The 27,242-nt window shown below is 44.3% G+C and overlaps 1 protein-coding gene across 11 annotated transcripts in view; it reads right to left on the bottom strand.

The window, feature by feature from the left end:
- The window catches only part of macf1a (microtubule actin crosslinking factor 1a), a 301,232-nt gene that overhangs the window by 9,007 nt on the left and 264,983 nt on the right, over positions 1-27,242 (bottom strand). For 9 of the 11 annotated variants that reach the window (XM_080442895.1, XM_080442891.1, XM_080442889.1 and 6 more), the window contains 34 exons: positions 26,836-27,002; positions 24,887-25,046; positions 23,981-24,307; positions 23,436-23,520; positions 21,607-21,833; positions 20,858-21,064; positions 20,039-20,266; positions 19,589-19,807; positions 18,978-19,181; positions 16,091-16,316; positions 14,574-14,800; positions 14,025-14,147; positions 13,736-13,837; positions 13,345-13,446; positions 12,789-12,962; positions 12,201-12,356; positions 11,502-11,699; positions 11,097-11,225; positions 10,245-10,424; positions 9,767-9,922; positions 9,265-9,471; positions 8,807-8,926; positions 8,496-8,665; positions 7,948-8,107; positions 7,065-7,259; positions 5,881-6,153; positions 5,048-5,236; positions 4,808-4,925; positions 4,360-4,514; positions 4,043-4,205; positions 3,643-3,797; positions 3,413-3,487; positions 1,296-1,313; positions 15-132 (listed from right to left, as the gene is read on the bottom strand). In XM_080442895.1, coding sequence (XP_080299021.1) covers positions 15-132; positions 1,296-1,313; positions 3,413-3,487; positions 3,643-3,797; positions 4,043-4,205; positions 4,360-4,514; positions 4,808-4,925; positions 5,048-5,236; positions 5,881-6,153; positions 7,065-7,259; positions 7,948-8,107; positions 8,496-8,665; positions 8,807-8,926; positions 9,265-9,471; positions 9,767-9,922; positions 10,245-10,424; positions 11,097-11,225; positions 11,502-11,699; positions 12,201-12,356; positions 12,789-12,962; positions 13,345-13,446; positions 13,736-13,837; positions 14,025-14,147; positions 14,574-14,800; positions 16,091-16,316; positions 18,978-19,181; positions 19,589-19,807; positions 20,039-20,266; positions 20,858-21,064; positions 21,607-21,833; positions 23,436-23,520; positions 23,981-24,307; positions 24,887-25,046; positions 26,836-27,002 — 5,713 coding nt within the window. The remainder of the gene's footprint in view (positions 1-14; positions 133-1,295; positions 1,314-3,412; positions 3,488-3,642; positions 3,798-4,042; positions 4,206-4,359; positions 4,515-4,807; positions 4,926-5,047; positions 5,237-5,880; positions 6,154-7,064; positions 7,260-7,947; positions 8,108-8,495; positions 8,666-8,806; positions 8,927-9,264; positions 9,472-9,766; positions 9,923-10,244; positions 10,425-11,096; positions 11,226-11,501; positions 11,700-12,200; positions 12,357-12,788; positions 12,963-13,344; positions 13,447-13,735; positions 13,838-14,024; positions 14,148-14,573; positions 14,801-16,090; positions 16,317-18,977; positions 19,182-19,588; positions 19,808-20,038; positions 20,267-20,857; positions 21,065-21,606; positions 21,834-23,435; positions 23,521-23,980; positions 24,308-24,886; positions 25,047-26,835; positions 27,003-27,242) is intronic. The other 2 variants (XM_080442892.1, XM_080442896.1) reach the window with 1 other exon arrangement.

The raw sequence follows: 27,242 nt of genomic DNA, 5'->3' as shown, positions 1-27,242 counted from the left end.
CAAGCACCACTAACCTCTGCATGGATCATTCTTGACCAGGAACTCGTCCAGGGCCATCCAACCACCGCCGACCCTCACCATGACCGTGCTGCGCAGGATACGCACCAGACGCAGCTGCTGGGAGTCTCCGAACTGATGGTGCACAGGGACCGCAGAGAGGAAGAGGAGGATAGAGGTGAAGATAACGGAACAGAAGCGACAGAGATTGAGTGGAGAACAGGGGCGGGGTGAGATGGAATAGACGAGAAAGGAGGACAAATATAGGTAGATGGATGGAAAAGAGGTGAGACAGACAGAGGAAAGAGAGTGATTGGCGAAAGAACAGAGACAAGAGTGGAGAGAGAGAGAGAGAAGAAAAAGAATGAGTGGGGATTGGGGGGGTGGTGAGAAACAGGAATTCAGTGAGTGAACAATTCTTGGCACATTGACATTGAGGCTTCAAACGACTGATAGCCTTCACACACCAAGCAGCCCTTTCCCCAAACCCTGAGCACTAGATCCACTCCATGCAGGTCATCACTAAACAATACATGCATCAATGACTTGATCTGTTGTCTACACCATGGTCTGTCTGATGCAGCGCACCCCCACAGACAACTTACTCTGAGAACGTCTGTTAGATTTGCTGTAAATTTTCAGAAATAATTACAATACTTTAAATTTCTATACCCACAGCAAAAGCAGTACACCCAAGCAGATTCTGCTGAGTTTCGGTCCCCAGCAGTTTGATTTTGTTCCCAGCGTTCTAGCTCTAAAGCACAGAAGATCGCCTCACCACTAATTACCACTTCAGACATAATCATTGTCGTCCATCTCACTTTGCGCAATTTGTCATTCTCCACGCAATACAAATCACACCAAGAGCACAATTGGACAGTGAAACCTGCTCACGAGCTCACAAAGCCAACAATGGAGTGCTCCACGTACATTTAGGTTGGCATTTTATGATGTGAAATTTCCCTGGTGGTCTGTGCTGTGTAAGTAGCGTAAGATACAGTGGTCCCATAGGTACCCACCCGTAGCCACTTTCAACCTGTTGTCACTACTTTGGGCATGTAGCTTTTAAAAAAAATTCAAAGATTTTCCAAAATAGCCGATCTAACCTCATAACACATCGCATCATGAAGTGTTGTGAGCTTGTAGATGGACAACTTCTGCCACGCAACAACTTTATGGTATAAAGTAGGGCTTTAAGTATTTTGTACAGGGCATTAAATTAATTGAGAGCACTCCATCGGAGGAAAAGCAGAAAGCAGGTTTCAGAGGTCCGATCACTGACGCGGGAGTCACTTTACCTGGTTTCCAAGGAAGAACTACAATTAATCATCCGGAGGACGAGAGAGGAGAGAGACACAAGGAGAAAGAAAAAGAGAAAGAGTGAAACAACAGTAGTGACATCGACTACAGCTCTATTTGGTATTTTTTGCACATAAAGGCATTATGCATGTAAAGTCTGTTCTATATGCCCTATATAGAACTATATACCGTATATATACAGTATCCTGTATATTTATGGTATATGAATATATAGTATATATATACATACTGGTGAAGTCTCTTCTATACATGATGCTTCATAGACTTGGGTCAAATAGGATTTGCTTTCATTGGAACCAAATCACGAGTTTGTGCTACAGGACAATGCAATAACTGTCAGGACGTTTAGACACAGCATGAGCAAAGTGCTTGAAAATCGACTTTTCTGCTATTAACACGACCTGACTTGCCCATTATGCATTAAACTCCACCAATCTGGAAATAAATAAATGCTGAGAATTACTTGCAAATACCATATGAGCCAGGGCGGATCCTGACCTATACATTTATAATCCTGAAATCTTTGTAATCTGCATTTATAATTATAATTATATTATATTATAAATTGTAATCATAATTTATAATAATTTTTGAATTTGTATTCCTGCACAAGCATAGCTGTGTATGTGAAGAGAAGCAGTGGACAAGAATGCATGTGAATGCTGTGATGGTGAAGTGAGAATGCGATGTAAAACTGCCACGTGTAGTGAGATGGAAGTGACAGTCAGTGAGACAGTGAAGCCAGATGGAAACATCAACACACACGTAGACATAAACAAACAAAGGATGAGGTGGACAGAAGGACAACAGAAATGACAAGAACAAATCTGGGTGCAATTAGTGTCCCCTGTGTCGCTGTTGTAAGACACTATGGGTATCATTAACCAATGGATAATGATGAAGAATGGAGGCAGAGACAGCGGTGCTGATGGCTGATCCAGAACAAGCTGCAGCATAATGCTACATAGATGCACACTGAGAGCCCAGGCTAAGCAGGTATTACTGTACACTGTATCAAAAATGCTTTTTTAATACCTATACAGTATGTGGTTACATAACATAATGGCTTTGCTATAGGAAAATAGCTATGTTATAATACTACATAATCTGAACCAAATCTTTTCTTTCTACTTGGCACTTTACTTTTTTCATTTCTGTTATATTCTTGATAGTTACTGTACAATGAGCAGCAAAAACCTGGGCCAGCTGCGGGAAGGACTACAGCCTTATTTATGTGATATGCGCTGTTACCAGGTGAGCCACCCGGGGCACTCACTGCTTTCTACTTTTTAACACTACTGCATTATCTTGGCCAAGTTGACTTTTACTTATTTGACTACTGCAGGTCTACTGCAGCCGAACCACCGCTAACAATGCTCATTTTGCAATACTAGCATAAAAGGGCATAGCCATACGCCTGCTAAGTACTGTATCTGGAGGGTCAATGTGCATCCACACTGTTAAGCCTCATTTGTTCTTAGTTGTGTGCAGGTGTCGCGCGCCGTAAAATAGCATAGTATACAAGCTCACAGCTCTGTGACGCCTTGTGAGCTTGTAGATCTGCCATTATCGGTGCGTGACACCCGTGTGCAACAAAGTATAACTGAGGCTTCACATTTACAACATGGCTGATGTTAGTGTCATGGTGATGATGCACAGCCGCAGTGCTGTGAGATGTAACACAACATGTTATGTGAATGTTATGATGACATGTCACTGTTATTATACATTCAGACACCTCTGAAATACACCATGAGCACATGATGTTGTGAGAGGTACACGTAGACACACACGAAGATGACTGACTGACACTTTAATGCTGAAAGGGGTGAGGGGTTAATTGGTGCTTGATGATGCAGTGAATGCACGCAGCCTGCACCGGACAACACTGATTACAACCAATAAGACAATTAAACTATTTATTAACAGATACTAATGACAACTACCAATGAATGTTCCTAATTCTGCTGTTGGGAAATATCAAACGGATTCAATATTCATCAAACGTTTAAACTGAAATAATACAATTTGACTAAACGGTTAACATTTCACTGCACAGTGAACTCTACTTGTAGCACCACACCAGTGGACTTACCCGGTACTTGTTCTCTCCAATCTGCTCTACTTGGAACCTCTTGGCACATTTACACTGGGCAACCTGCCGTGTCACCTGTACAGGAAAACAAGAGGGCACGTGAGAAGGCTGTGTATTTGTGTGTGTGTGTGTGTGTGTGTGTGTGTGTGTGTGTGTGTGTGTGTGTGTGTGTGTGTGTGTGTGTGTGTGTGTGTGTGTGTGCGTGAATCAATGTTGACGGCATCCCTCACCTCGTCCTCAATCTTGTCGGCGTCGGTGGTGGGTCTGTAGGCATCCTTGTTGGGGTGCAGAGCAGCTACAAACTCGTAGTAGTCGATATAACCATCTCCATCTCGGTCAAAGATGTCTGCCACCGCTGTCATCTCCAGCTTGCTGGTGGGGAACTCTGCACAGGAGGACAGCAAACAATCAGCTGAGTACGGACGACAGCCAGACAGCAGTCCTAACCTTCCAAATGTAACTGCTAACTGGTGGAGATGAGGCTAAAGAAATCAGTCTGGTCTTTCAGTTGAGGACATTCCAATCAATATTAGTGAAAAAGTCCTCAGAAGCCATACACTCTGTTGAGCTAATTGTGGGGAGAAGAAAAGATTGCCTGTGAAATCAACCAGTCAAATAATGTGGACCTACTTGAGGCCAGGATGCCGTCGATAAACTCCTGCCGTGTGATCTTGCCGTCCTGGTCCTTGTCGATGCGTCTGAAGAAGTCCATGACACGAGACTTCTTGTGGTTCATCCAGCGCATGTACTTCTTCCTCCACACATCAAAGTCAAAGTTGGCAAATTCTTTCAGCTACGAATGAGATCGAGAGAGAGAGAGAGAGAGAGAGAGCGAGCGAGCGAGAGAGAGAATAGAATGGGTATATAAATCCTCCAGTCAGCTGAAATTTATATATGTAAATGTAACATAAATGAAACTGATAAAAAAAATTGAATGAAACACGCACCTCCTCGAGTCTATCCAGACCGTCGTTGAGTTTGCGCTGGCGGTCGAGTGCCAGCAGCCACACTTGCTGCCACCGGGCACAGAGTTGGTTGAGCCGCGGGTTGGTCCCGGCAAACTGCATGGCTGCCTGTTGCTGCTGCTGTTGCTGGTGTTTACCTGTAGAGGGAGCAAGAGGAGAGAAACACCACACAACAACAGTCTTTATTTCATATCATGCGGCAGGTAGTTCACAGAGTTAGATCTGTATTTCTGTAGTAACTAGATATTCAATACCTAGTCACAGGGGGGTTGATGCTATGAGCTACTGCTGCTGTGTCTTTTTAGTTTTGAGTTCCCAATCACATCTCTGCTTGTGTGTGTAAAGCCTGATTTAAACTTAGTTGCTAAGTATAACTAACTAAATATAACTAAATATAAGTCAGCCTTTAAGGTTACGCAGAGAGACTTACCGGTACGCGCTCCCCTCCTCTCAGCCAGGCTGCTGGGAGGCCCGGCTGGTTTCCTCTTGTAGGTCTTAGTCACCTTGTCCACGTCAGGCTGCTTCCTTGTCATCTCCTCCATAAACACCTGAGGACAAACACAAAGGACATTTGTTCAATTTCAGATATACTAATCTAGCTAGTACAGTAAAGTCAGCATATGAACAAAATGTCTGTTGAGTCAGTTACAGTAGCCAACGAGAGACCAACCTGGTGTTCTGAGATGAGTGTTTTGACTTGAGAGATGTCCTGCGGGAGGGGCTCCGTGTCTCTCTGGACCAATGTGGTCTCAGCAAACTGCAGCCATGACAACAGCTGCTCCAATAGGTTGGCGTTGTTGAGCAGCTCCGTCAGGGCCGTCTCCAGGCGCTGCTCGTGCTGCTTGGCCCACGTCAGCACCTGTAGGAAGCAGAATTATTGATTAATAGAGAAAAAGCTTTTTTTTTCGAAGGGATCCGTGTGATCTGACCGGCTAAATGATGGATTACCAATAAACAAACAACAAAAATAAGACTCAGACATGAGTGAATTGTAAACCAGAGGACAGCTGCATCTCCAACTTCCATCTCCCCTCTTTCCCTGCCCTCCTCAACCCCTTACACCTCCATCCTTGCAACTCCTCAACATATATAAGCATTCCCTCCCTCCCAGGGGTCATCAATATGTCCGTACACGGAAGAATGTGTCCGTACACGGAAGAATGTGTCCGTGGCAAGACATTGCTTGTTTTTACACACCATTATAACGTTCTTTGATCATAAGACCCAATTACTGAATGTCAGTCTCCAGGTTTTCTTCAGAATATGTATGACACTGATTTACTATGACACTACGGCACATTAGGAGTCCACTGGTACAGTGGTTCTCAAACGTTTTACTTTCAAGGACCCCCATAACTCTGAGAGTTACAGACCTAGCTCTTTATGTGTTTGTCTACTCATTTCGGGTGTCCACGGCAAAAATATAATTTTGACAAAAATGTCCACCACAAGCCAGCAAGGCGATGATGACCCGTCTCCCGACCTCCTGTCCGTGGCCCTCACCTCCTCGAAGCGTGCCCTGATGATGGTGATCCAGTGCTTGATGGTGGTGATGCAGTCGGGGTGACACGAGGGCAGGATGGCCTCCCCCATGCCGGCTGCTCTGTTGACATCTGCCCTCTTGTCCTCCACGGTGCCCATGAAGTCGCGGTGCGTGTGCAACAGGGTCTGCAGGGTCTCCGCTTCCTCGGGGAGGACGCCGCGGAAACGCAGGGTCTGCTCCGCCTCCGAGAGCCACTCCAGGAGCATCTGCACCGCCGCGCGGAACTCCTCCGCCTGGGGAGAAAGATGGAGGGATGTGGAGATGGCAGTGAAGCACAGTGTAGACTAGTGGAGAATACCGTTTACATTGTTTTTTTGTTCATTTTTTTCACATTTTTTAAAGAGGTGGTGCCATGTTTTTGCACTTTTTCTGTTTTTCATGTGTCTATGAGGTTGATAGAACTTCATTAAGCCCCCCGGTGGTGTTTTTATGGTGTTTTATGTCTTCTCTGACTATTTGGAGTTTTTTCCTGGAGGCTGAAACCTTGAGGGTCAAATGTGCCAATAGAGAAACAGCGCTTTAGTGACATCACAAAGCCCACACCCTCCCCCTCATTATCATAACACAACAGGTGTGGGCATGAGGAGGAGGAGGGACTAGGACAGGTGGGTGGTGCTAAGGTGGTGGAGGAGGTGCTAAGGTGAGAACCAGGTATACTTAATGCACTGGTGGGTGTGTCTACATAAAAACAACATTTTAACACTTACTGTACACTTTTTTTTTGTTGAAAAAAATCCTTACATAATAATAATACCTTATGATCAGGTTTTAGGGTTGAAAAATATCATGGCACTCCATCTTTAAATATATTTTTCATAAAAGATGTTATTAGAATCTTCTGTTAGATGCTATACCTCTGAAGGACAAAGAATCCTCACAACTGTCTATCTCTGGCCTTTTTATTTTTCACAATCCGGTCTATCCAGAAAATAGACACAGCCTCAATACTTCTGACTGTTTTTAATAAAATAACGTTTTAAAACATAACATAATATCACTAAAACTTAATTTACAATTGTTGATATCCTTTAACTCTCTATAGCTGAGAAAACTATTCAGTGATCATTTCAGGTCCTTTTAAGACACACGATTACAGTAAACGTTCCGCTGTGTATACGCTGTAAAGAAGTGCTTCTCCTCTGACCTGTTTGAGGGCATGCTCGAGCCGGGTCTGCTTGGTGACGGACAGAGCGCAGACCATATCCCAGCGGTTGCTGAGCTCCTGCAGCTGAACTTTGACCCAGGCCGTGTCTTCGCGGCCCGTCTCCATCAGCTCGCGGGCCGAGCGCTTCAGCGTATGAACATTGCCGGTTCTCTTGCCCAGCTCCTTCTGGAAGGCCTGGGAGTGGACAGTGCTTTGTGAGTTTTTTCACTCTCATGCTTAACTGTAATGCACGTACATCATCTACGTCAGTGGTTCTCAAACAAGGACCCCCAAATTGATATGTATTTGGCCGCGGACCCCCAACTGAAAAAAGTTTGTGTCAGGGACCCACAGAAGAGAAATCTAAATTATAAAAAAAATCCCAAACATTTTCAATATTTTTCAAAAGAATAAAGAAATATCAGCTATTTTTGCCAGACCCAGGGGGTCAGGCCTACATGAGGCTTTGTCGGTCCCTCTTTCCTCCCGGTCAACGTTTTCGTCCATATATGGTGCTTACATGTCCCTCTTTTTGATTGGCCAAGCTTAGCGTGACGTAGTGCTCTGTCGGCCATTCAGATTTCCGGCCATTCAGATTTCAACCACTAGGGGTCTGGCAGTACCAGGTCCCCTGGTTCCCTTGTTTAAATAGCCAACATTTAAATGGATACAATAATTGTGACGCTATACTAATTACTTCTCCCCCCCCCCCCCCCCCCCCCAGGACCCCTGGGGGTCCCCGGACCCCACTTTGAGAACCACTGATCTACGTAAAAACTGAGTAAGTAACCCAGAGTCTTGTGACTACCATTGCAACTGTTTGTCAAGTGGAGACCAATCAGAAATAAGGCTTGCAGTGCAGACCAAACGTATGGACCAGTACCTTGTGCGAGTCCATGAGGTTTGTGACCAGATCCAGGTCTCCATGGACAGGCAGGTCCTCAGCCAGCTGTGGCTCTACTCGGTACAGCCAGTCCACCAGGGCCTGGAGGGCCTCGGCAAACTGACCTGAGAACAGCAGCGCCTCCTCCAGCTTATGTTGCCTGACAGAGAGAGAGAGAGAGAGAGAGAGAGCAGAGATTATTGGTTTTGTTTTATTATATCATATATGATACTTGATGTCACATGATAATGTAACAGGTGAAGGAGTAAAACCGCAAACTAACGAGCTAGCCATGCTTTATGGGAAATAACAGCGCAGCTGGAATAAATATTTGACCATTGAGGTTTCTTGCTGAGAGATCTATACTGTATATTTAATATTTTTTATTACATGTGATAATACACAATACCCGTTATGTATAAGATGCAATCTGATTGGATTCTATTTGTTTTCTGAACATAGTCATCCAGCAAATAGAAAAAACGAGGCAGAACTGAACAAACTGAACGAGTGCAACAAGTGGATGAATGCAGCCTCTTTCCTCTCACCTCTCAACACTCTTTCCACAGACAGTGTCCCACTTGTCCCGGACCTCTCCCAGCAGGTGGTCCATATCCTGGGTGTCAGCTGGGAGCTGGGCCTTGTCCCTCATGGCCTTACCAGACCGAACCGTGGTGTCGTATAGTGGCTGCTTGGAGCCCAGCGCCTTCTGGAACTCCTGCGTATGGAGAGAGAGAGAGACAGAGAAAGAGATAATTACTGCAAGCTACTAAAGCGCATAGTTGTTATTATGTCAGTGTGTGCACAAATTAATATGTAGATGTGTGAAACAACAGACATGGTCTTCATGGTTCCTTACCTTGTGTTTGGCCAGCTGAACTTTGATCTTGTCTGGTTCATTGGAGATCTCCAGCTCCGAGTCCAGCCTGTTCTCTGCCTCCTCCAGCCAGTCGGTCAACTTCCTCCACGCCTCGTGGAACTGCAGAAAGAGAGCAACATATGGTTTCATATCTCTGAGAGAATTCCATCACTGAAGTTAGCATTTTCTGCTGCTAAATGACATGAGCCAGACACACTTCATGTTGAAATACCTCTGGAATATGATTTATTAGAATGTAATGCATCGGTCTCTAAAATATATAGATTCAAATAATGCATGTTTCCCTTAAAAACGTTGAGGCATTAGACAGAGCACAGCAATAGGTCTCAGGATCTCTAACATTAGGGTTAACCACATGAACCCTAGAGTCCTTATTCTGGGCTGAATTTGGCGACAACAGCAGATCTGAATCTCAATCCCATACAGGACGCCAGTACCTGTTTGGCCCGTTTGCGGGCCTCATCCAGGTGTCGGCCTCGGTCCAGAGATCTTTGGACGAGCTTATCCCAGCGGGCCTGGACACTCAGCAGTAGGTTCTTAATCAAAACCACATCTTGCTTGAGACTGGCGAAGCGGAGTTGAGAGCCGGCCTTTTCTAGTGCCAGAACCTGTTCTCTGTGGGTGTTGACCTCGTTCACGAACACCTGGAGAGAGAGAGAGAGAGAGAGAGAGAGAGAGAGAGAGAGAGAGAGAGAGAGAGAGAGGAAGAATAAATAAGTAATCACTTCAATATGTTCTAGGAGAACAGTCAAAATGCACCTTTTTGGCTGTACAATATCCGTGGAGTTGTCATCAACTGAAGGACAGCCATTAGACAGAAGAGCCAAGCACATCTGGCTAAATAAAGTACTACTACACTACTACTGTATTATACAGACTTCCTACACTATATTCAGTATACAGTATATACATTATACCATTGAGTGCCATGTCCGTTACCTTGTGTTCATCTATTTGGAACAGGACAGTGTCCAGGATGAGGCTGGGGGGCTGGGCCATGTTGAGGGTCTGTTCAGCCTGGGTCAGCCAGTTGATGGTGTCCTGGAGAGAGGTCTGGAACCCTGTCGCCAAGGAAACAGCCTCCTCCAGTTTCGCCTGTAGAAAGGAAGGAGGAAAACAGGAGTATTGAATTCACTTTCCGTCTCAGTAAGTTCATCGAGAAAAAAACACAATTATAGCTTCACTGTGCAAGTTATTTACTGAGCAACTACATGAATTATTGATACATTCCAAGAATGTCATATTTTACTAATGATAATAATTAGTGCACAGAGAAAAAATATATTATGACAAAATTGCATTTAGATAGGTATATTGATGATAATATTCATAAATGGTTTACAGTAATTATAAAAAATAAAGTGTTAAATTAGAATGGCAACCACAAAGGACAGAGAGCAGAGCAACACAGTCTTACCTTGCGGTCGTCCATCTTGGTGTTGAGGCTAGCCCATTTGTTCTGCAGCATGGCCAGGTTCTGCTGGGTCTGGGTGGTCCCAGGACCCTCCTCCCCACCACGGGCCAACAGCATGGACTCTCCCTGGTCCAATAGACGGTTGTATGGGTCTCCCCGCTGGGCCAACTGGGCCTGAAGCTCCTGGAGAAGAGACAGAGATAGGTGTAGACACAGTCGATGATACAGCAGGTCCAAGAGAGAGGGACAGAGATAAAATAGACGTAGGTAGATGATACGCCAGGTCCAAGACAGACACAGGTGGCTGGACACACCAGGATTATACACCAACACTCACTGACATGCATCCAGAGCACTGGCCAGGGAGGAGGAGTCTTACTGTGTTTCAAACGTTCGTTTTTGACAATGGCAGCTATTAAAAATTCATGGACAGCATACGGCAAGTATCTTTTTGAGTGAAAGGATGGGCGTAGGGACATGTCACCTAATACTCTGAGCAATCTTTTATCTCTGTCGTTAACTAAATACTTTTATAATATTGTTATTTACGAATACTTTGTCGCACGGTTGTGTAGCATGCCGAAGACAGCCGAGACATAATGCTCACAACGTCGCATCCTCGACACATCGTGAGCTTTTAGGTCTGCTGTTTTTGGTGTGCAACACCGTTGTGTGACGGAGCACAAATTAGGCTTTAGAATGGTCTAGTATAATTGTTGTTTCTGTACAATACATGTTATGCTGCATTACTGTATGTGGCAGTAGTATATAGTAGTATATTGCAAGATGCTGTTAGTGTTATGGCGCAGTGTGCATATGCTATAGGTGTCATGGTGTAATAAGTGTTTTGTTTACCAGATGCTGCTGCAGCTGTTCCCTGGCGGTCTCAGGCAGACCACCTGTTGGTTTGGCAGCAGACAGTTGGCTCTCTGTCCTCCTGAGCCACTGGAGGAACTCCTCTAGCTCCCCATGGAATCCCTCAGCCTGGAGGAGGAGAGATGGGATGAAGAGAGGGAAGAGAAAGGAAGAACAGTCTCAGGGTCAGAATGACATGATCACGATCGTTCATCCATTCTGCCTCTGCCTTTTGGATAACATCTTATTACATTATTGCATTGCAAGTGTTCCTTATTTGACACGCAGGGATTATCACAGGGATAAAATGTTATGTCAACAAGAAACCTACGGAAACTTTGTCATGTAAAGGTGCCCGCAAGAAACCCCATCCCATGGAAGCCTGTTTCTCCTGCAATAGAGTACCTGATGGAGAGCAGCCTCCAGTAGCTTCTGTCTCTCCTGGGTCTTGAGCAGCAGACTCTCCCAGCTCTGGTTCAGATGCTCCAACTGGTCTCTGAGGTGACTGGCCTCGTCTCCAGGAGTGGACTCTAGCAGCTCAGCGCCAGCTCTGTTCACCGCCTCCACTGTGGCATGATGGGACAGCACGTCGTTACGCAGCACCTGGAAGAAAGAGAATGGGAAGACTTAAGACTATGATGTCAGAATGCACATGTGGTTCAAGTGTTTAGGAAAGAATAGAAGCACAGTGTGCTTCCATTGTGTGCTTTAGCACAAGATTAAAATCACACTGCATAATATTCTAGACTGAACACATACTGTAGTCTGCCTTTTTGGTTGATTGTAGTGTTACGATACCTTAATGGGTTGTGTATTTTTTGCATTAAATCTTAGGCTAGAGATGCCCAACAGAAAAAGATCATCTTACTATTAGTTTTACTTTCTTATCACCAAGACATTAAATTATCAGAGACCTAAAACATTAAGGCAAAAAAAAAAAGAAGAAAAATAAATAAATCTAGAAAGAATTGCTCAGAAACAGGAAAGAATAGAAATATATATTGAAGTTTCAGCTTTGTGACAATCAAGAGTTAGGGTTAGAGTGAGTGAAGGAGAGGGAAAAGGGGCTCAAACTGAACATGCTTGTTGAAAATATGCACGTACGTGATGCTTAGCCAGCTCGATCTCTATCGCCTTGGGGTCAGAGTTGATGGGTCGCTGTGTGTCCAGGGTGGTGTGTGTGTGATTCAGCCATGCCTGAAGCTCAGCCAGGGCATGCTGGAACTGACCCAGGGCCAGCAGAGCTCCCTCCAACTTGTGCTGTTCGGGAAGCGAGACAGAGGAATGGAGCGTTAAACACAGAAACTAAGAAAAAGATACTTTAGTTTGAAATTACCCCAACACCTGGTTCAACTGGCATTACAGAGTATATCGTATAACATTGTATTATCGTCTCTGTTGGGTGGATGTCCAAAACTGTTACTTTTCAGGATTTCAATTCAAAAATAGCAAAAGTAGCAGATCTACAAGCAGCTCAAAACGCGCCCCTTCGCGCCATGTTTCGAGCTTGCCGATCTGCTACTTTTGATACTTTTGGGTGACGCTGTACTCTGATCAAGTAGGGCATTACGGTAATTTACGAAAACACACAAAAATATAAGAATATGGAGATAAGAGGTTTCTGCCCGACAGCGACGATATGCACGCGTATTTTTCCCAGCATCACAGAATACATGTGTGGGTTTCTGTCACCTGTCTGTGGGTGATCTTGTCGCCCAGGTTTTCCCAGAGGTGTCTGAGCTCGGTGAGGGGCTCCTGGATCATGTCTCTGTCCGTCTGGTCTGACACCTTCTTCAGCAGCAGCTCCCCCTGGTGGCACAGCTTCTCCATGTCAATCTGCTGCTGGTACACTTCCACCTTGTAGTGCTGCTCAGGGGAGGAGGAGAGGAGAGGGTGGACAGGAAAAGCAGTAGGATGATGAGTTGAGAACTTGACAAAATTGTGCTTTTAGGAACAAAATCAGCTTTTCCGTGCAATATAACTGCAAACAAGGCATGTCAGTCACCTCTATGTATGGGAACCATGCCCTGCATTGTACTCTGCACTGTAAGGTCCTGTCTGCTGTGTACTGTACCGTATGTGTGAATGTGTCATATAGAGAAACTCTACAAAGTCACTGATTTATCCAGTGACACCGAGGCACATAACTGTACATTTACTCTTTGCAAATAAAGCACTTCTGACTTTCATCCTGAGCTGTTAAGCCATTAAGACTTGAATTACAAGTATTTTATATTATTGTTCATACCTTGAGTTCTTCGATTTGTTGTTTGACAGTGCCCAGGTCTGTTCCCACTGTCGTCATGTCACATAGTTTGATCACTGCATTGTCCAGATAGTCAAACATGCCCTGCAAACAACACACACACATACACATAAGCATTTACGTTTGAGCATTTATATGATAATAGCGATAAGTGAGGAATCACAATCTTTTGGTACAATTTTAAATGGCAACTTGGCCATTTCTTTACCGTGATTCCTATAATTAAATTGTGAGGTGGAGGACATTTCCCAATGAGTTCTTCAAATACATTTTCATTAAAAAAATAAAAAGGGGTTCTACACCAAAGGTTCTACACCAAATAAAATAAAAGTACAATCCTGTGCAATCCCATCCCTAATTGTAGTATGCTGACCTGCAGTGCATCCTGGTACTGAACAGAGGCAGTCATGGCCTCCTCCAGTCTCTCCATCCTCTCTCTCCATGTCCTGTTCAGACCCTCCCAAGCAGCGTTCATCTGAAGACAGGGATGGAGGGAGGGAGGGAGGGAGGGAGGGGGGGAGAGTGAGAGAGAGAGAGAGAGAGAGAGATTAAATATTAAATTACACACTCTGGCTCAATTAACCATGGTGATAATTTCAAATGTAGGTATTATGTAGGTACAATTGATCTCTTTCCATTTTCTGTCATTTCTAGTCTCTCACCTCATCAATGGTCTTTTTTACTTCAGGTTTCTCCGTTTCTCCACAGGCAAAGATGAGGTCAGCCCCGAGGGTCCTGACAAACTCTAGCTCCTCCCTTAAACCGTCTGTCTCTGCCTTGATGGCCTGCAGGAAAGATAAAACAACACAGTGAGGGACAGCTTAAAGTCACAGAGTACTTTACTGTAACAAACCCCTCCAGTCAGCATCAGCGTTACAAAACCATAGCATCATTCTACAGGTGTTTCCATCTAAATGAAAAACTAGCTACTAGATTATTACACTGGATTATAATATATTATTTACAGTCATTATTCACTGCCATACAGAGACACAAAATGTGTTGGTATTGTGAAACACAGCAAAAATAGAAAGCATATGATCCCCATCCATTTGTAGAACTCAGCACCCTCAATCTACAGTTTGATTAGCAAGGGGCCCTCCCTCCCTCTCTTTCTTCCTCCCCCCATCTCTCTTTCAGCCTACTCTCTTCCCTATCTCACCCCTTTCATTTGCCTCTTCCACAACCCCTATCCCCTTTCTGTACAGTACCTCCGCAGCCTCTATCTGCTGTTTGATGAGCGAGGGGTCCACTCCGGGGTCCTCCAGCTCCTTGACGATGTCCTGTGAGTCGCGCAGCGTGCTCAGCAGAGCGGCCATGTCGGCCCAGAACTTGCCAGCCAGGTCCAACACGTCGTTCAGCTTCCCCTCTCTCTCCTCGGCCCGCTGGCGGATCTCGTCCCACAGCGAACGCAGGCGCAGGAGGCGGGCTCGTACGGCTGGAAAGAGGAGGAGGAGGAGAAGTTAGGAATAAGATCGGATTGGGCTGTGAGTGTGAAGGTGGGGGGGGTGATGCTATTAGTACATGTTTGAGAAGGCTAGCTTGGCTGTTATTCGATAACTTAACACTTCATGTAACATTTCGAGTCTTTGGCTACAGCATTTCAACTGTGGCGAGTCTGGTCGGCATTCGTCGGAGAGAGAGGAGAAGGAAAGGAAAGGATTAGATGGAGAAGGGATGTTTGCGGTGGTGGGATGTTGCCATGGGAGGGTAGCCCTCTTACATTTTGGAAATGTGGTGTGCAGGTTTTTGCCCGCACTCTTTTAAACTGATACAGTAGGCGTTAGGTAGCTCCGACATTTTGAACAACTACAGCTGACATCACAAATTAATTTTGTCACGGACTAAACAAATGAAAATGTCTTCTGAGGTTTCATAGTTTGCACGTGTCGATATGGCCGTCTGGTGTAGCCATGCTGAATGAAAACAGAAAGGCCTTTACCGAAGTCAGTCCACTCCCACCCCCTGGACACAGAGCAGTCATTCATCATGAAGAAATGGACTCAGAAGTGGAGCGGGAGAGGGAGGGGGGGAGTCAAGGCTGCAAGACCCCTCAGGGGGGGGTGATAGAACAATGACGTGTGTGTGTGTGTCCATGTGTGCGTGTGTTGTCTCACCATGTGACAAGCGCTGTGCAAGAAAAGCTGATATTGAGTGTGTGTCTGTGTGTGTTTAACATCAGTCCCCCTTCCTGCCACAGATACTGTTCATATGTCTGAGTATCTGCCAAATATCTGCCTCTCAGCGTGATAAGGAAGCAGTGTGTGTGTGTGTGTGTGTGTGTGTGTGTGTGTGTGTGTGTGTGTGTGTGTCTTTGCCAATTCAAATAGCTAGAAGTATTCTGTTGAGCCTTTGCAGTAGTATGTGTGTGCGTGTTTAATATCCTGTGCCTTTATCAGAATGTTATATCGTCGCTGTCAGCCGGAGACCTTGTATGTCCAAAACCGTAACATTTCAGGAAATGGAAAAAAGGAGCTGAGTACCAGCAATGGATGTAGTTATTTTTTAGCTCTTGCTAGCTCTTGTTAATTCTTTTCATTGGTTAAATATTTATTAAACATAGAGGACAGACTTAACCGCTTTCATCCTGGCCGCGTCCCTAATTTGGCAAATCTTTTGCAAATCTACAACACGCGGTGAGGTTGTAGTTCTGTTAGATCTGATATACTTCTATTCCCACAGCCACCCTATTACCCCCCACCCCACCACCATCACCACCACCACTTACCCTGTGCGGCGGGGTCATCGTGTGATGCCCGTCCGATGAGCTCCTCTCCGCGGGCGCAGAGGGCAGAGAAGGAGGGCAGCAGCTTGTCCAGTTCCAGGCCCTGGGCCCGGTGGTCCGCCAGCTGCTCTCTGATCTTATCCACCTCTGCCGCCACCGGAGGAGGCTGCCGAAGTCTCTGAACGGCCCCCTCCAGGGTCTCCAAGAGTGGGTCCATCTTGTCGTGGAACTACAATGGCAAGGAAGATGAGCGTAAAGGACAAAGTTAGGGGGAAGGAGGAGGCTGTAAGGAAGAGGTCAAGGGAGGTTTGGGATCAATAGGGTGACAATTTGAAAGTGGGGAGATGTTACTGAGACATAAATCATTTCAAATCAGCTCAGATTAAGGCAGGTGGTGGGTAGTACTTTAGTAGTGTCACTTCTCTACACTTGATGAGTAAATCTACTGAAACATAACCATGTCATCCACCAATAATCCTATCACTCACCCAGGGAGTTAATTTAGAATTAATTATGTACTGTGGTCTACAAACTGTGAGCTTGTAGATCGGTTATTTTCAAATAACTGGTTCCAGTATACTAGCTAAACAGATTTTGACGCTATATTAACAAATTGTGCTGGGGACCTCCTGGAACCCCCTCAAGGACCCCTGGGGGTCCCCGAACCCCACATTGAGAATTACTGTTCTAAGAAACATCTCAACATTATACTTTCAACATGTCACCCAATGAGCAGAATGCTGTACGGGCTGGGCTGGATCTACAGTTCAACAGGAGGGATTCATCTGTCCACACATTTCAACCCATTTTCAAGGGCATACTAAAGGGTAGATTTTTTTTTTTTAGGAGGGGGGGATTATTATCTGGAACAAAGAACAAACAACACAGATTTATTCTAGCCACATGGGAGAATATCGTATGGCACAGAGGACTTCTAGGGAAAGTTTAAAAGTCTTGGACCAAGCTTAGTTGAAGAAGACTGAAAAAGTTCCGGATTAGAAAGCCTTTTCACTCTTGTAACCAGGCTTAATCCATGTTCACAAACTTAAGACTTGAAGGGACAGGTCATAAGACAGATCTTTAGTGGTTTGGTCACTCAGGGTTGGTAGACACCACGAGATTTATCTATTTTTATCTTCAAACATATATAATGTACGTTGCATAGAATAGCATTGAATGTATGCAAACTTCTAACTCCAAACAATGCTCACTCTGTTATAATGTAAACAACTCACTGCACTACACAGAGTATACCGTATATTAGGATACTGGATTGTATAGTGTTGTAATACTTGGTAAGGACCAATCAATATGATCGGAAACCAATCAAAGCATATTTTAATTGATCATATCGTTCAGGATCAGCTATTTTAAGCCAGATCAAATTCCAAGCCTTTGCATATTTTATCCCACTGTGCTTCGTCTACAGTACAGCAGCCGTAATATAACGGACATTAACCTCAGCGTGTAGCAGTGAGACAGACAGGCAGATAGATAAGACTTGATTAGGACAACTCTGATACTCAGTTAGTTGATGAAATCACGCAGTGTCAGCCCTGCCCCTGAGTGCCAGTTGAGTGTCTGGCTCTGTCAGTGGTCTTACCTCTACCAGCTGGGTGATTGGAGTGAGCAGTGACCATGGTGGAAATGGTTGGTGGGCAACACACACAGCACATCCACAATGCACAAGGGATGGGATGGAGGGATGGATGGATGAAGCAAACCAGGGAGGGACAGAGTTAACGGAGGGGAGGGCAGGGAAGGGAGGGGAGGGATTGGGGGGCCACAAGGTGCGTGGAGAAAATGGGAGATGGGGCGTTAGGATGAGGGATGGAAAATGAGAGCGAAAAGGAGGTGTGATAGTTAGGGAGAGTCAAAGGGTGCAGGTGGAGGAAGAGAAGGAGTGACAAGTGGGGTTGGTTTTGAGGGGGTTCAGGAGTTGGAGAAACAATAAAATGTGTTAAATCAGAGACATGCATACAAAGAAAATACAAACTGCCAGGTGACACTCTGTGCACACGCAGGCAAATCAACACTGTGTTATGTTATGATGTTCATAAATAATGTTAAACGATCAAGATAACAGTCAAAGAATGCAGTGGATGTTACTTAGATATGGCATGATGGGAGAAAGTCTGAATGATGAATTGTGTTAAATCTACAACATTCATACTGGCTGTAAGTAAAAGTTACGTGCTTTTTATGGTTTCATTAACCCATTTAGACCCGAGTCCGATTCCAAAAAACGCCTTCTAAATCCTGACCAAAGTTTTCTGAAAAACGTATACATTTGTATTCAATATTTAAAAAACAATTAATGTTGCTATAGCAACAACTATAATGTCACAGAGGTGTTCTCGGCTTGAAAGGTATAACAACGTATAGGTGTTCCAGGTCTAAATAAAGGGATAGAAACAAAAATACCATGTGTCACATATAAAACACATACACCACAAACAAGCGGTTCTCACAATAAACGTATCGACATAATAATTGGTGTAATGCAAGTGCACACACAGACACACACAGAGATGCCATGCCGAAGTCAAGATGACCAGCTTTATGTCAGCTGTAGGCTGCAAACACCAACCAAAGAACCCTAAGTAGACCAGGACCTAAAAGTAGCATCTATTGTTTTGTTTTTTTTAACATCTTGGGCCGTACCAGATGGGATTATTCTTAATTTGCTTCACTGTGATTCTATGACCTTCTCGGCATTCACTGTCAAAATCTAACCGTCTAATAGACCTAACCACACTTATTTGGCATTTATATAAGCTAACATTAGGCAGCAAATGCATCAGCATATACTTTGCTGTATTTGACCCAGGCCTGACATTAACAGACAGTGACACCTCAGCAACTGAACGGTCAGTCCTCCATTACGTACCTGTGTAGACTGGGACACGGCCTCGTCCAGCGAGGTTGCCCGACCTTTGACTTCTTCCTTGATGGCCAAGTAGCGTCTCTCGGCGTCAGTGTAGCGCTGCTGCACCGCGGCTCCCTCCTGTACGCTGAGCTCCACCATCTGGGGCCCGATCTTCAGCAGCTTGTCGATATGGGGTTTGTGTTCCGCGATCGACTCTCTCAGGCACTGGGGATGGAAGAATGAGATGGAGATGAATAGATGTATATATACAATATATAATTTTATATTGTATGACATTATTGACATCACAATATATTCATTTTTGTCGTTTTATAATATATTCGAGCATCCACTATATACAATTTAATTAAAAGATTTATGCTAACCACATTAAGCCTGGTGTCCCTTTGTTCGGCCAAGATTGTTTTATTTTCTAATTATAATGCATTTTATTTTATTATAATAATTTGTTTAATTGCAAAAATAGCCAATCTACACGCTCACAACATGTTGGATGGGTTATATGCGCTATATGTCTTTTTTATACAATAGACAGATTTTTTACAAATCGAACCCTGGCTATTCCACTCTGCCTTCTTTAACTGTCCCTCTGCTGTTTTTCCCTCTCCTACCCTCATCTGGTCCTGCTGCAGTCGGAGTGCGTCTGTATCGATGGCAGGCGGGGGCAGCTGGGTGATGAGTGCCTCCGTCTCTCCAAGGAAGGGCTCCAGTTCCTCGTAGGTCTCCCAGAAGCGGGCAACCAGGACCTGGGCCTGCTCCAGGGCTGAGAAACGCTCGCCGTGACTCTGGCTCACCGCCTCATAGCGGGCGCTCAGGGAGTCTGTCTTCACCTGAGAGGAGGAGACGAGTGGCACAGCAAAATCCATTAATAATACATAGAAATAAATACAGTATATAATTTTTTGAAATATCGTGTTTCATCTCATTACTTCTCTCTTTTTTTTGGGTCTTTTCTTTCATACTTCCTCTTGTACGAGAGACTTCTTTTCCATTCCCAATATAACTTTTTCCTACTTTCATCCCTCCCTTTATCCCTCATGCCATCTCCATCACTTCCTCACCATGAGTGTGTCTTTCTGGGCATCGCTGCAGCTCTCCAGGATGTCATCCCTGGTGTTGAGCAGCTGGTCCACGGTGTCCTTGTGTCGGATGATGTCGATGTTGAAGGCTCGCTGCACCTGCAGCTGGGCCACCGTCACGTCGGGCTCCAGGCTGAGAGGCCCCAGAGAAGCCAGCTTGCGCTCTGTCTCGCCCACCCAGGCCAGCTCTGCATCCACAGCCTCCTCATACTGAAGGAGGGACGATTCCACGTTAGACATGACACACTGGGAAGGCCACTTTGTTTTATGTGATTTGGCGCTTTTTAAAGCACTTTGTAAGCACTTTTGTAACTTTGAAAGATGGTATAAAGTTCATCCAATCAGGAAAAAAAGAACCCCACAAAAATCCTTTATCAGCTTGTTTCCCAGTTCCAATTTTTGTCTGCTCATTCTTTTTGTTTCATAACTTCCAATTTCACTTGGTCATCCTGTATTATGTATTAAGCTTTCTCTTCTGACTGAATGAATCAGTATCCTGAGCTAGATTTTTTTCTTCTGTTTACCAAAGAGCTAAAGAGACAGGGAGACCCTTGTTATTGAACATGTATTCTAATCAAAACAAATGTCAGTTACTGCATCACAAACTACTTTATTAAATGCTTATTGACAAATGTACATTTACTGATGTAAATCCATGTTATGCAGTTGTTTGGGTGAATAGTTTTAATCTGTTTACCGCTAATAACAAGTAAAATCCTGTATTTTTTACCAGTAAATCAACCCAACATCCTCAACATCAAATACTGCACACAGTAAGGCAATGACGGTAGGTAGCAGTACCTGCTGTGACCTCTGGATGGCAGCCTGTACCAGTTTCACCCTCTGAGTGATGGTTTCGTCGGCCTGGCGGTACCGTTGGTTGGCGTCAGCGACCAGACGGTCCAGCCCCTCGCGTGCACGCCACGGCACCAGGTCCAGCAGCGCGCTGCCCACCTCGTTCACCGTGTCCAACACCAAACGCTTCTCCGCTGATACTTTCTTCAGCTCCTGAGAGGCGGAGGTAAACTTTTGTTACCAAAGGCTAGTGAGTTCTACGCACACCTTTACTAAGGTGGACTCGCCATGAGTTGAAATAGAAAGAAAAAGTAGATGCTAGCAATGATGCAGATATTTCTTTCCAAATATCCTTCGTACCATTATTTAGCCTATTGGAATCAATATGTCTATAGCGTTGAAGTCATGGCATTGCACATCTGCCTCTTGGCAAAGAGGTCAATCAGTCATTAAAATAACATGATGTTATTAGTGTGTCTCAAACACTCATTAATAACTAGCTGATACCATGCCAGTGAGTTAATAATAAATCAGGAAACAAACCATGTCGGTATCAAGTAATTTAACATAGTGCTATATACACATCATCACATCACAATTGTCTCTCTGGTCTATCTCGAGTACATTGGCTAGCAACAGTGGTTTTTTTTATGACTATTTCAAAGGCACATAAACAAACTTTATGCTGTCATATGCTGTCATGAGCCAGACAGCAGGCTCCGTCACTTAAACACACACACACAGACTCCTCCCACCTTCTGTCTGTTCTGGTAGGCGGGCGCGGCATCGGTGTCAACGTTATTAAGCTCCGTCTCCACGTTGTCCAGCCATTGGTTGATGTCTTCGTGTGCGCTGGCGAATCGCGTGGCGAGCTGCAGGGCCTGCTCCAGGGTGCGGAGGGCCTTGCTGCTGCCGGCCGTCATCTCAGCGTAGCGTGACTTGATGCCATCCAGCTTCTCCTGGATCAGCAGCACCTCCTCACCTGTAGGGTTACAGGCAGGTAGCACACACACAGGTCATACATGCCGGAGCTATTTATTAGGGCTGGGCAATTAGACAAAACTTTATAGAAACCGATATTTGGAACAAATAACCGACTTAATCTTAGAAAATCGAAAAGCAAGTTGTTGTTTCTTTTTTGGGGGGGGGGGGGGGACATGAAGAAATTCTAAAAGATTTTTTATAATCGACTAAATCGATTAGTCTGATTAACGACTTCACCCTATCTTATACTTCGTTGTACAATGGTGGTGTACAGAAATTGTGAAAATAGCCGATCTACAAGTTTGTGACCGCGTTGTGAGGTAGGAGATCTGCCATTTTCATTAAAATACATATTTTTCATAATCGTTATTGAGGCAAATGTTTGAAATATTTGTGATATTTATTTGAAGGCATATCGCCCAGCCCTACTATATATAGTCAGTTTCAGGATGTAAACAATAACACAGCTGCCCTGTTCCAACCTTTGTGAACATCCGGTTTACAACCGTTGCCCTGGGAAACGACTTATCAGAGTAACAGCTGTTAGTTAGCTACCTAGCCAACAAAAAACATCAACGACCATTTTCTTTTCCCGATATTGTTTTCATTTTGCCTTGAGCTTAACCCTTCCTCGTGGTCCGAACAGCTCACCAGATGTAAGGGTTTTCATCTCCTTGCACGTTGCAACAACAGGCTATTGAACAAAACGGCTACTGGTACAAAGGTGAGCATTTGAAGAGAAATAGGCCGTACTGAGGCTTTTATTTCATTTCTTAATACTATATAGGCTTTCTATAGGAAAAACAACAATAGTACATACAGTAGGTCAGTAGTGCTGATATATAGTGCTGTATATCAGAAGGGTTTTGTATTTGGCTTTTTGGATGGTAGACCTTATTAATCCTGTGGCGGAAATTCTGTTTCAGCTTGACACAGCTGATGGCTGCTCAGATGGTTATGATGAGGGCTTGGGGTGGGGGGGGGGGGGGTACGTGGACACATAGAACGATAGGCGAACCAGTGACCTTCTGATTACCAGATGGCCCAGCTACGGCCGCCCCAAGGGTTGAAGGGATATGGGCCGTAGAAAAAAAGTCATGCCCAGACAGAAAATAAATAACTGCTCTATTGTACAGTATACAGTATGTCAGGGATGGATGGACAGCAGTAGGGCTAATGGATTTTTTGCTCGGTGTCAGTGCTACGGTAGATAGCTTGTGACCGGAAAGATGCCAATTCAAACCCCTGACGGAGAAAATGTGTCCAGGGGAAGTGAATGAGTCATGCACTACCCTCCCTCAAACAACTGCCACCCTAACAACTTACACCAACCACTTAACTGGAGCTGCTCAGTGGCCAGCAGTAGAAGACTGTGGTTGTACCGGGCAGCAACCCAGGTATGAATGTTTATAATTGAAGGAGTAGGAAGTAGTGTGCTGCCTCGAAAAAAGACAAATTCAGGAAAATATTCCCACGGGAAAAATAAAAAAGGAAACTCATGTTACTCGTATGATGTTTAATACATGTTTATAGGATGTTGGTGACTGAGCAAGTTACATCAGCGAGAGAGAGGTTGTAAAGGTTAAAGGCTGTAGATTACCTGTGGTCTGTTTGAGAAGAGACTGTCCGTTCTTGATGGCCTGGTCCACTGTCTTCTTCCTGCTTACAATCTCCTCATTCAGAGACTGGAGGTAAGGGAGAGATGAGCAAATACAATTAACATCCATACAGTAATATGAGAACCATTTCATTCAAATGGGATTCAATCCACAGCCTTTCCATTAATTAGTTACTAATTAGTATTAGTACTAATTCATGGAAATATTAAAAAATAACCTGTATTATTACCTTATGTACATGATATATGAAATTAGATTCCAGGCAACATGTTATATTATTTAAAAAAATCCTACCACAACAACATGTTTGTGCTTATTATCACCAGGCAGTACCCACTTTTGCAAATACCATTGAGCAGCATTCTCTCCCATTACACTGGTACATGTACAGTATATTCAGTACCGCAGTGAGTTTGTGCGGTCTAATTATTTTTACCAATGTCATTAAACATTAAAAGATGTATTTGAAGATCTGCTTTTTAACAGTGTCAAGTTGCACTCCATCAGTTACCATACAAGGCCGTACCAGAGTGTGTTTGTGCAGCTCAGCCAGTAGCTGTGGCTGGTAGCTCTGGATGGAGACCTGTGTCAGCCTCTGGGCCACCTCTGCCAGCCAGTTCAGAACCTCCACCTCCTCCTCCCCAAACAGCTGGGCGTTGGCCAGCGCCTGCTCCAGCATACCCGCCCGCCGCGCACACCAGTCGGCCAGTTCCGAGTGGCCCGACCGCACCGATCCCACACGCTCGCTCAGCCAGTCGCGGTCGGCCGTGCAGCTGAGCGGCGTCAGGGATTGGCCGAGGGATTCGAGGCGGCCGACCTCGGCTCCTCGAGAGGACACAGCCTCTTGGAGGGCCTGGGAGGTGTGTGTGTGTGTGTGTGTGAGGGAAAGATGATGGGGTGTGAAAAAGAAAAAAAGACAACGGAAAAGACAACAACAAAAAAGGGTAAAACACAAAACGTGAGCATGCAGAAGAAAAATCATATATGAAGCATGAATCATGAATGACAAATCATAAAAATGTGAAAGATGAAATAACTTAGAAAACAAAAACAGAAATTATTCTGAATGAACTGATCTGATGAAAAACACAAATAAATCGAGCGAAAAATCATATGTTGTGATGCGAGTGATAATTTACTCAGTTTAAATGTGTTGACCTTATAGGTTTTTTCCACACCTGTAGATCACTGCACTCGTCTCTCCATAGCATCTCCATAGTCAGATCCAATCCATTTGTGCACTCTCCGAGTTCAATTAACACTCATATTTAACAAAACCTTCTCTGCAACGGCACTATGTTCTTTTCCTAACCCCTACCTTAAAAAAACATGTAAGGTAAGGGATTCCTGTGCAGCCATAAAACCACACTCGCATTGAACCAGTGTGCAAACGGACCCAGCCTGGCACCATTTCAGCCTGTGTAAACAGTACCTTGTGCTTAGTGATCTGCTGGGTAATCTTGGCCGTCTGGGTGCCCATGGGCTCTGCGGAGGTCAGGCGTCTCTCTGTGGTGCCGAGCCATTCTCCCAGAGGCTCCAGAGCCTCGTGGAACTGCAGGGCCAACACCTGCAGCTCCTCCAGCTTGCTTTGCCTGGAGGGGACAAACACACAGGAGGAAGGAGAGCATTTATTATGGTGTTTTCTATGATTATTTTTGTATTCTTTTGCTTCAAATTAACTTTCCCAATTGGGGAATAGAATAGAAACGTTAATAGAAACCTTAATTTTCAATTCTCTTCTTTTCTTTTTTTCAACTCTAGCGTCCCTATTCTCTGCATGAGAATAACAGATCTACAAGCTTATAGATGAGCTATTTTTGGCGAAGAGATTTGGTGTAGACGGGGAAAAAAGGGGACCAAGTATAGACCCCTGGGAGACTCCGGTCAACTAAGTATATAGGGTTCAAGTGGTTACGGATAGTTTTTTTTGTCTGCATGACATTGTCTATGTCTAACCTTGTCCAAATGCACCATGAAAATTGGAAATATGCAGTATTTTGCCCACAGCTTCACTGGTGGAATAAACAAAACAAAAACACACAATCAATACGCAATTTAACACCGCAAGATACGAGGAAAGCACAACAGATCCTCCAGGGCACATTCCAGTTTAAATTTAGTGTCTGTGGGGGAAAATAGAACAGGAGGGGATTTATTGTATTTATTTATAGTTTTCATTGGTATTTCGAATGCTTGTTGACTGTTTTTTCACTGATTGTTTTTAGTTTTTTTCACTTTCACTCCTACAGATTTGTCCTACAAAATAGTGGTTTTGCAATATTGCTGTCCTCTTTTCATGGTCACACAGTTTATGAAATTTTGCTGTGAAGGTGCTTAATATGAATTTTATGTTTTGAAAAACACACAAAAAGTTGTTTGTGTGTGTGCGCTTGCGCGTGCGAGACTAAATGCATTTGCTCAGATATGTGTATGTGCATGTTGGTAGGAGACAGAGAGTGTGACTATAAGTGAGCCTGTATTGCAATGCAGTATAGTACACAAGGTTCTAATGTGTTTACAGACAGGCCTATAGTGTTTTTACAGTATACATGCTTTAGTTCTGTTTTATGAAGTGTACGTAACAGACAGTGGACTGCATCATATACAGTATGTCCATATCTGACAGACAGTGTTGCCTGGGATGCTATAAATATTGCATGGTGGTAAAAAATGTTTTACAATGGTTTACATGAGCATAAGTATCCTATCCTCAGTATCCAGTAGCCTCTTCAATGCACCTTGTGCTGAGTGTGTGCGTGTGCGTGTGTGTGTGTGTTCTCTCGGTGGGGGTGGAAAGGCCTCTATAACCGCATTCACTCTGTGAAGGACTCACACGTCCATCCAAAGCACACAGTTTTTAGAATGTTGCTAATCCCAATGTAAACATGTGCCTCATGTTTTTATTATGCTATCCTGGTGTTAGCCGTGTTGGCTTTAGCATTTTTGGTCATTTCCACGTCCATTCCTGTACACCGATGTGGCAAGAATGGTAATGAAATGGTGAGATTGAATAACATTGAAAAGATGACAAGCATTTTGAACTCTTGCAAGTTCAATACACTCCTATACAACACCACAGAACAGGAACTGTTAGTAGAGAGAACATATCAATTCAAAGTTAATGACTCTGGACATTTATTTATCCGAGTAGCATGTAATGGAATTGATTTTAACTGGTCAAGTCCTGAACTGTAAACTTTTGACATTTAAAATAAAGGCGAGGCGAGCTGATACTACATATCAAAAACTGGCATTACTGTAAAAAAAATCGTATTTCCTTTATAATTTGCAGTATACTGCAAATACCAGAATGGCTACTGGAATCTACTCAACAGAAAGTGAAACATTGTCGTTGTACTAACTGAGCCTAGTGGTGTTTACCTAGCGCCGGCTTTGTCCAGCAGCTCAGCCCATCTCTCTCCCAGGCTGTGGAGCTGGGTGCGGATCTTGTCCCGATCCTGTGTTTCTGCAGTGGCCGCGATCCTCTCTCCCTCCGCCCGGATCATCTCCACTGTGGGCCGCCGGTCGTCCAACAGACGCTGGAGGAGCTGGAGAACCAGAGATACAACTGTTTGTAGAAGTGACAGCTGAAAACATAGGTCTACTTCTTTATATTTGCATTTTTTCAATTCAATAAACACTTAACCTCTTAAACCTTATATTCTTAGTTGAGTGGCGTTCCCCAGGGCTCTATAATTTGTCTGCTCCATTTTTAAAATAGCCGATATACAAGCTTGATCTACAAGTGAGCATGTAGACCAGCTACTGTATGTTTGTCAAATGTTTTC

The sequence above is a fragment of the Gymnoscopelus braueri genome, assembly GCF_963280865.1.
Source record: "Gymnoscopelus braueri genome assembly, chromosome: 11".
Lineage (NCBI taxonomy): Eukaryota > Metazoa > Chordata > Actinopteri > Myctophiformes > Myctophidae > Gymnoscopelus > Gymnoscopelus braueri.
This window is presented reverse-complemented; position numbering and strand designations above follow the sequence as displayed.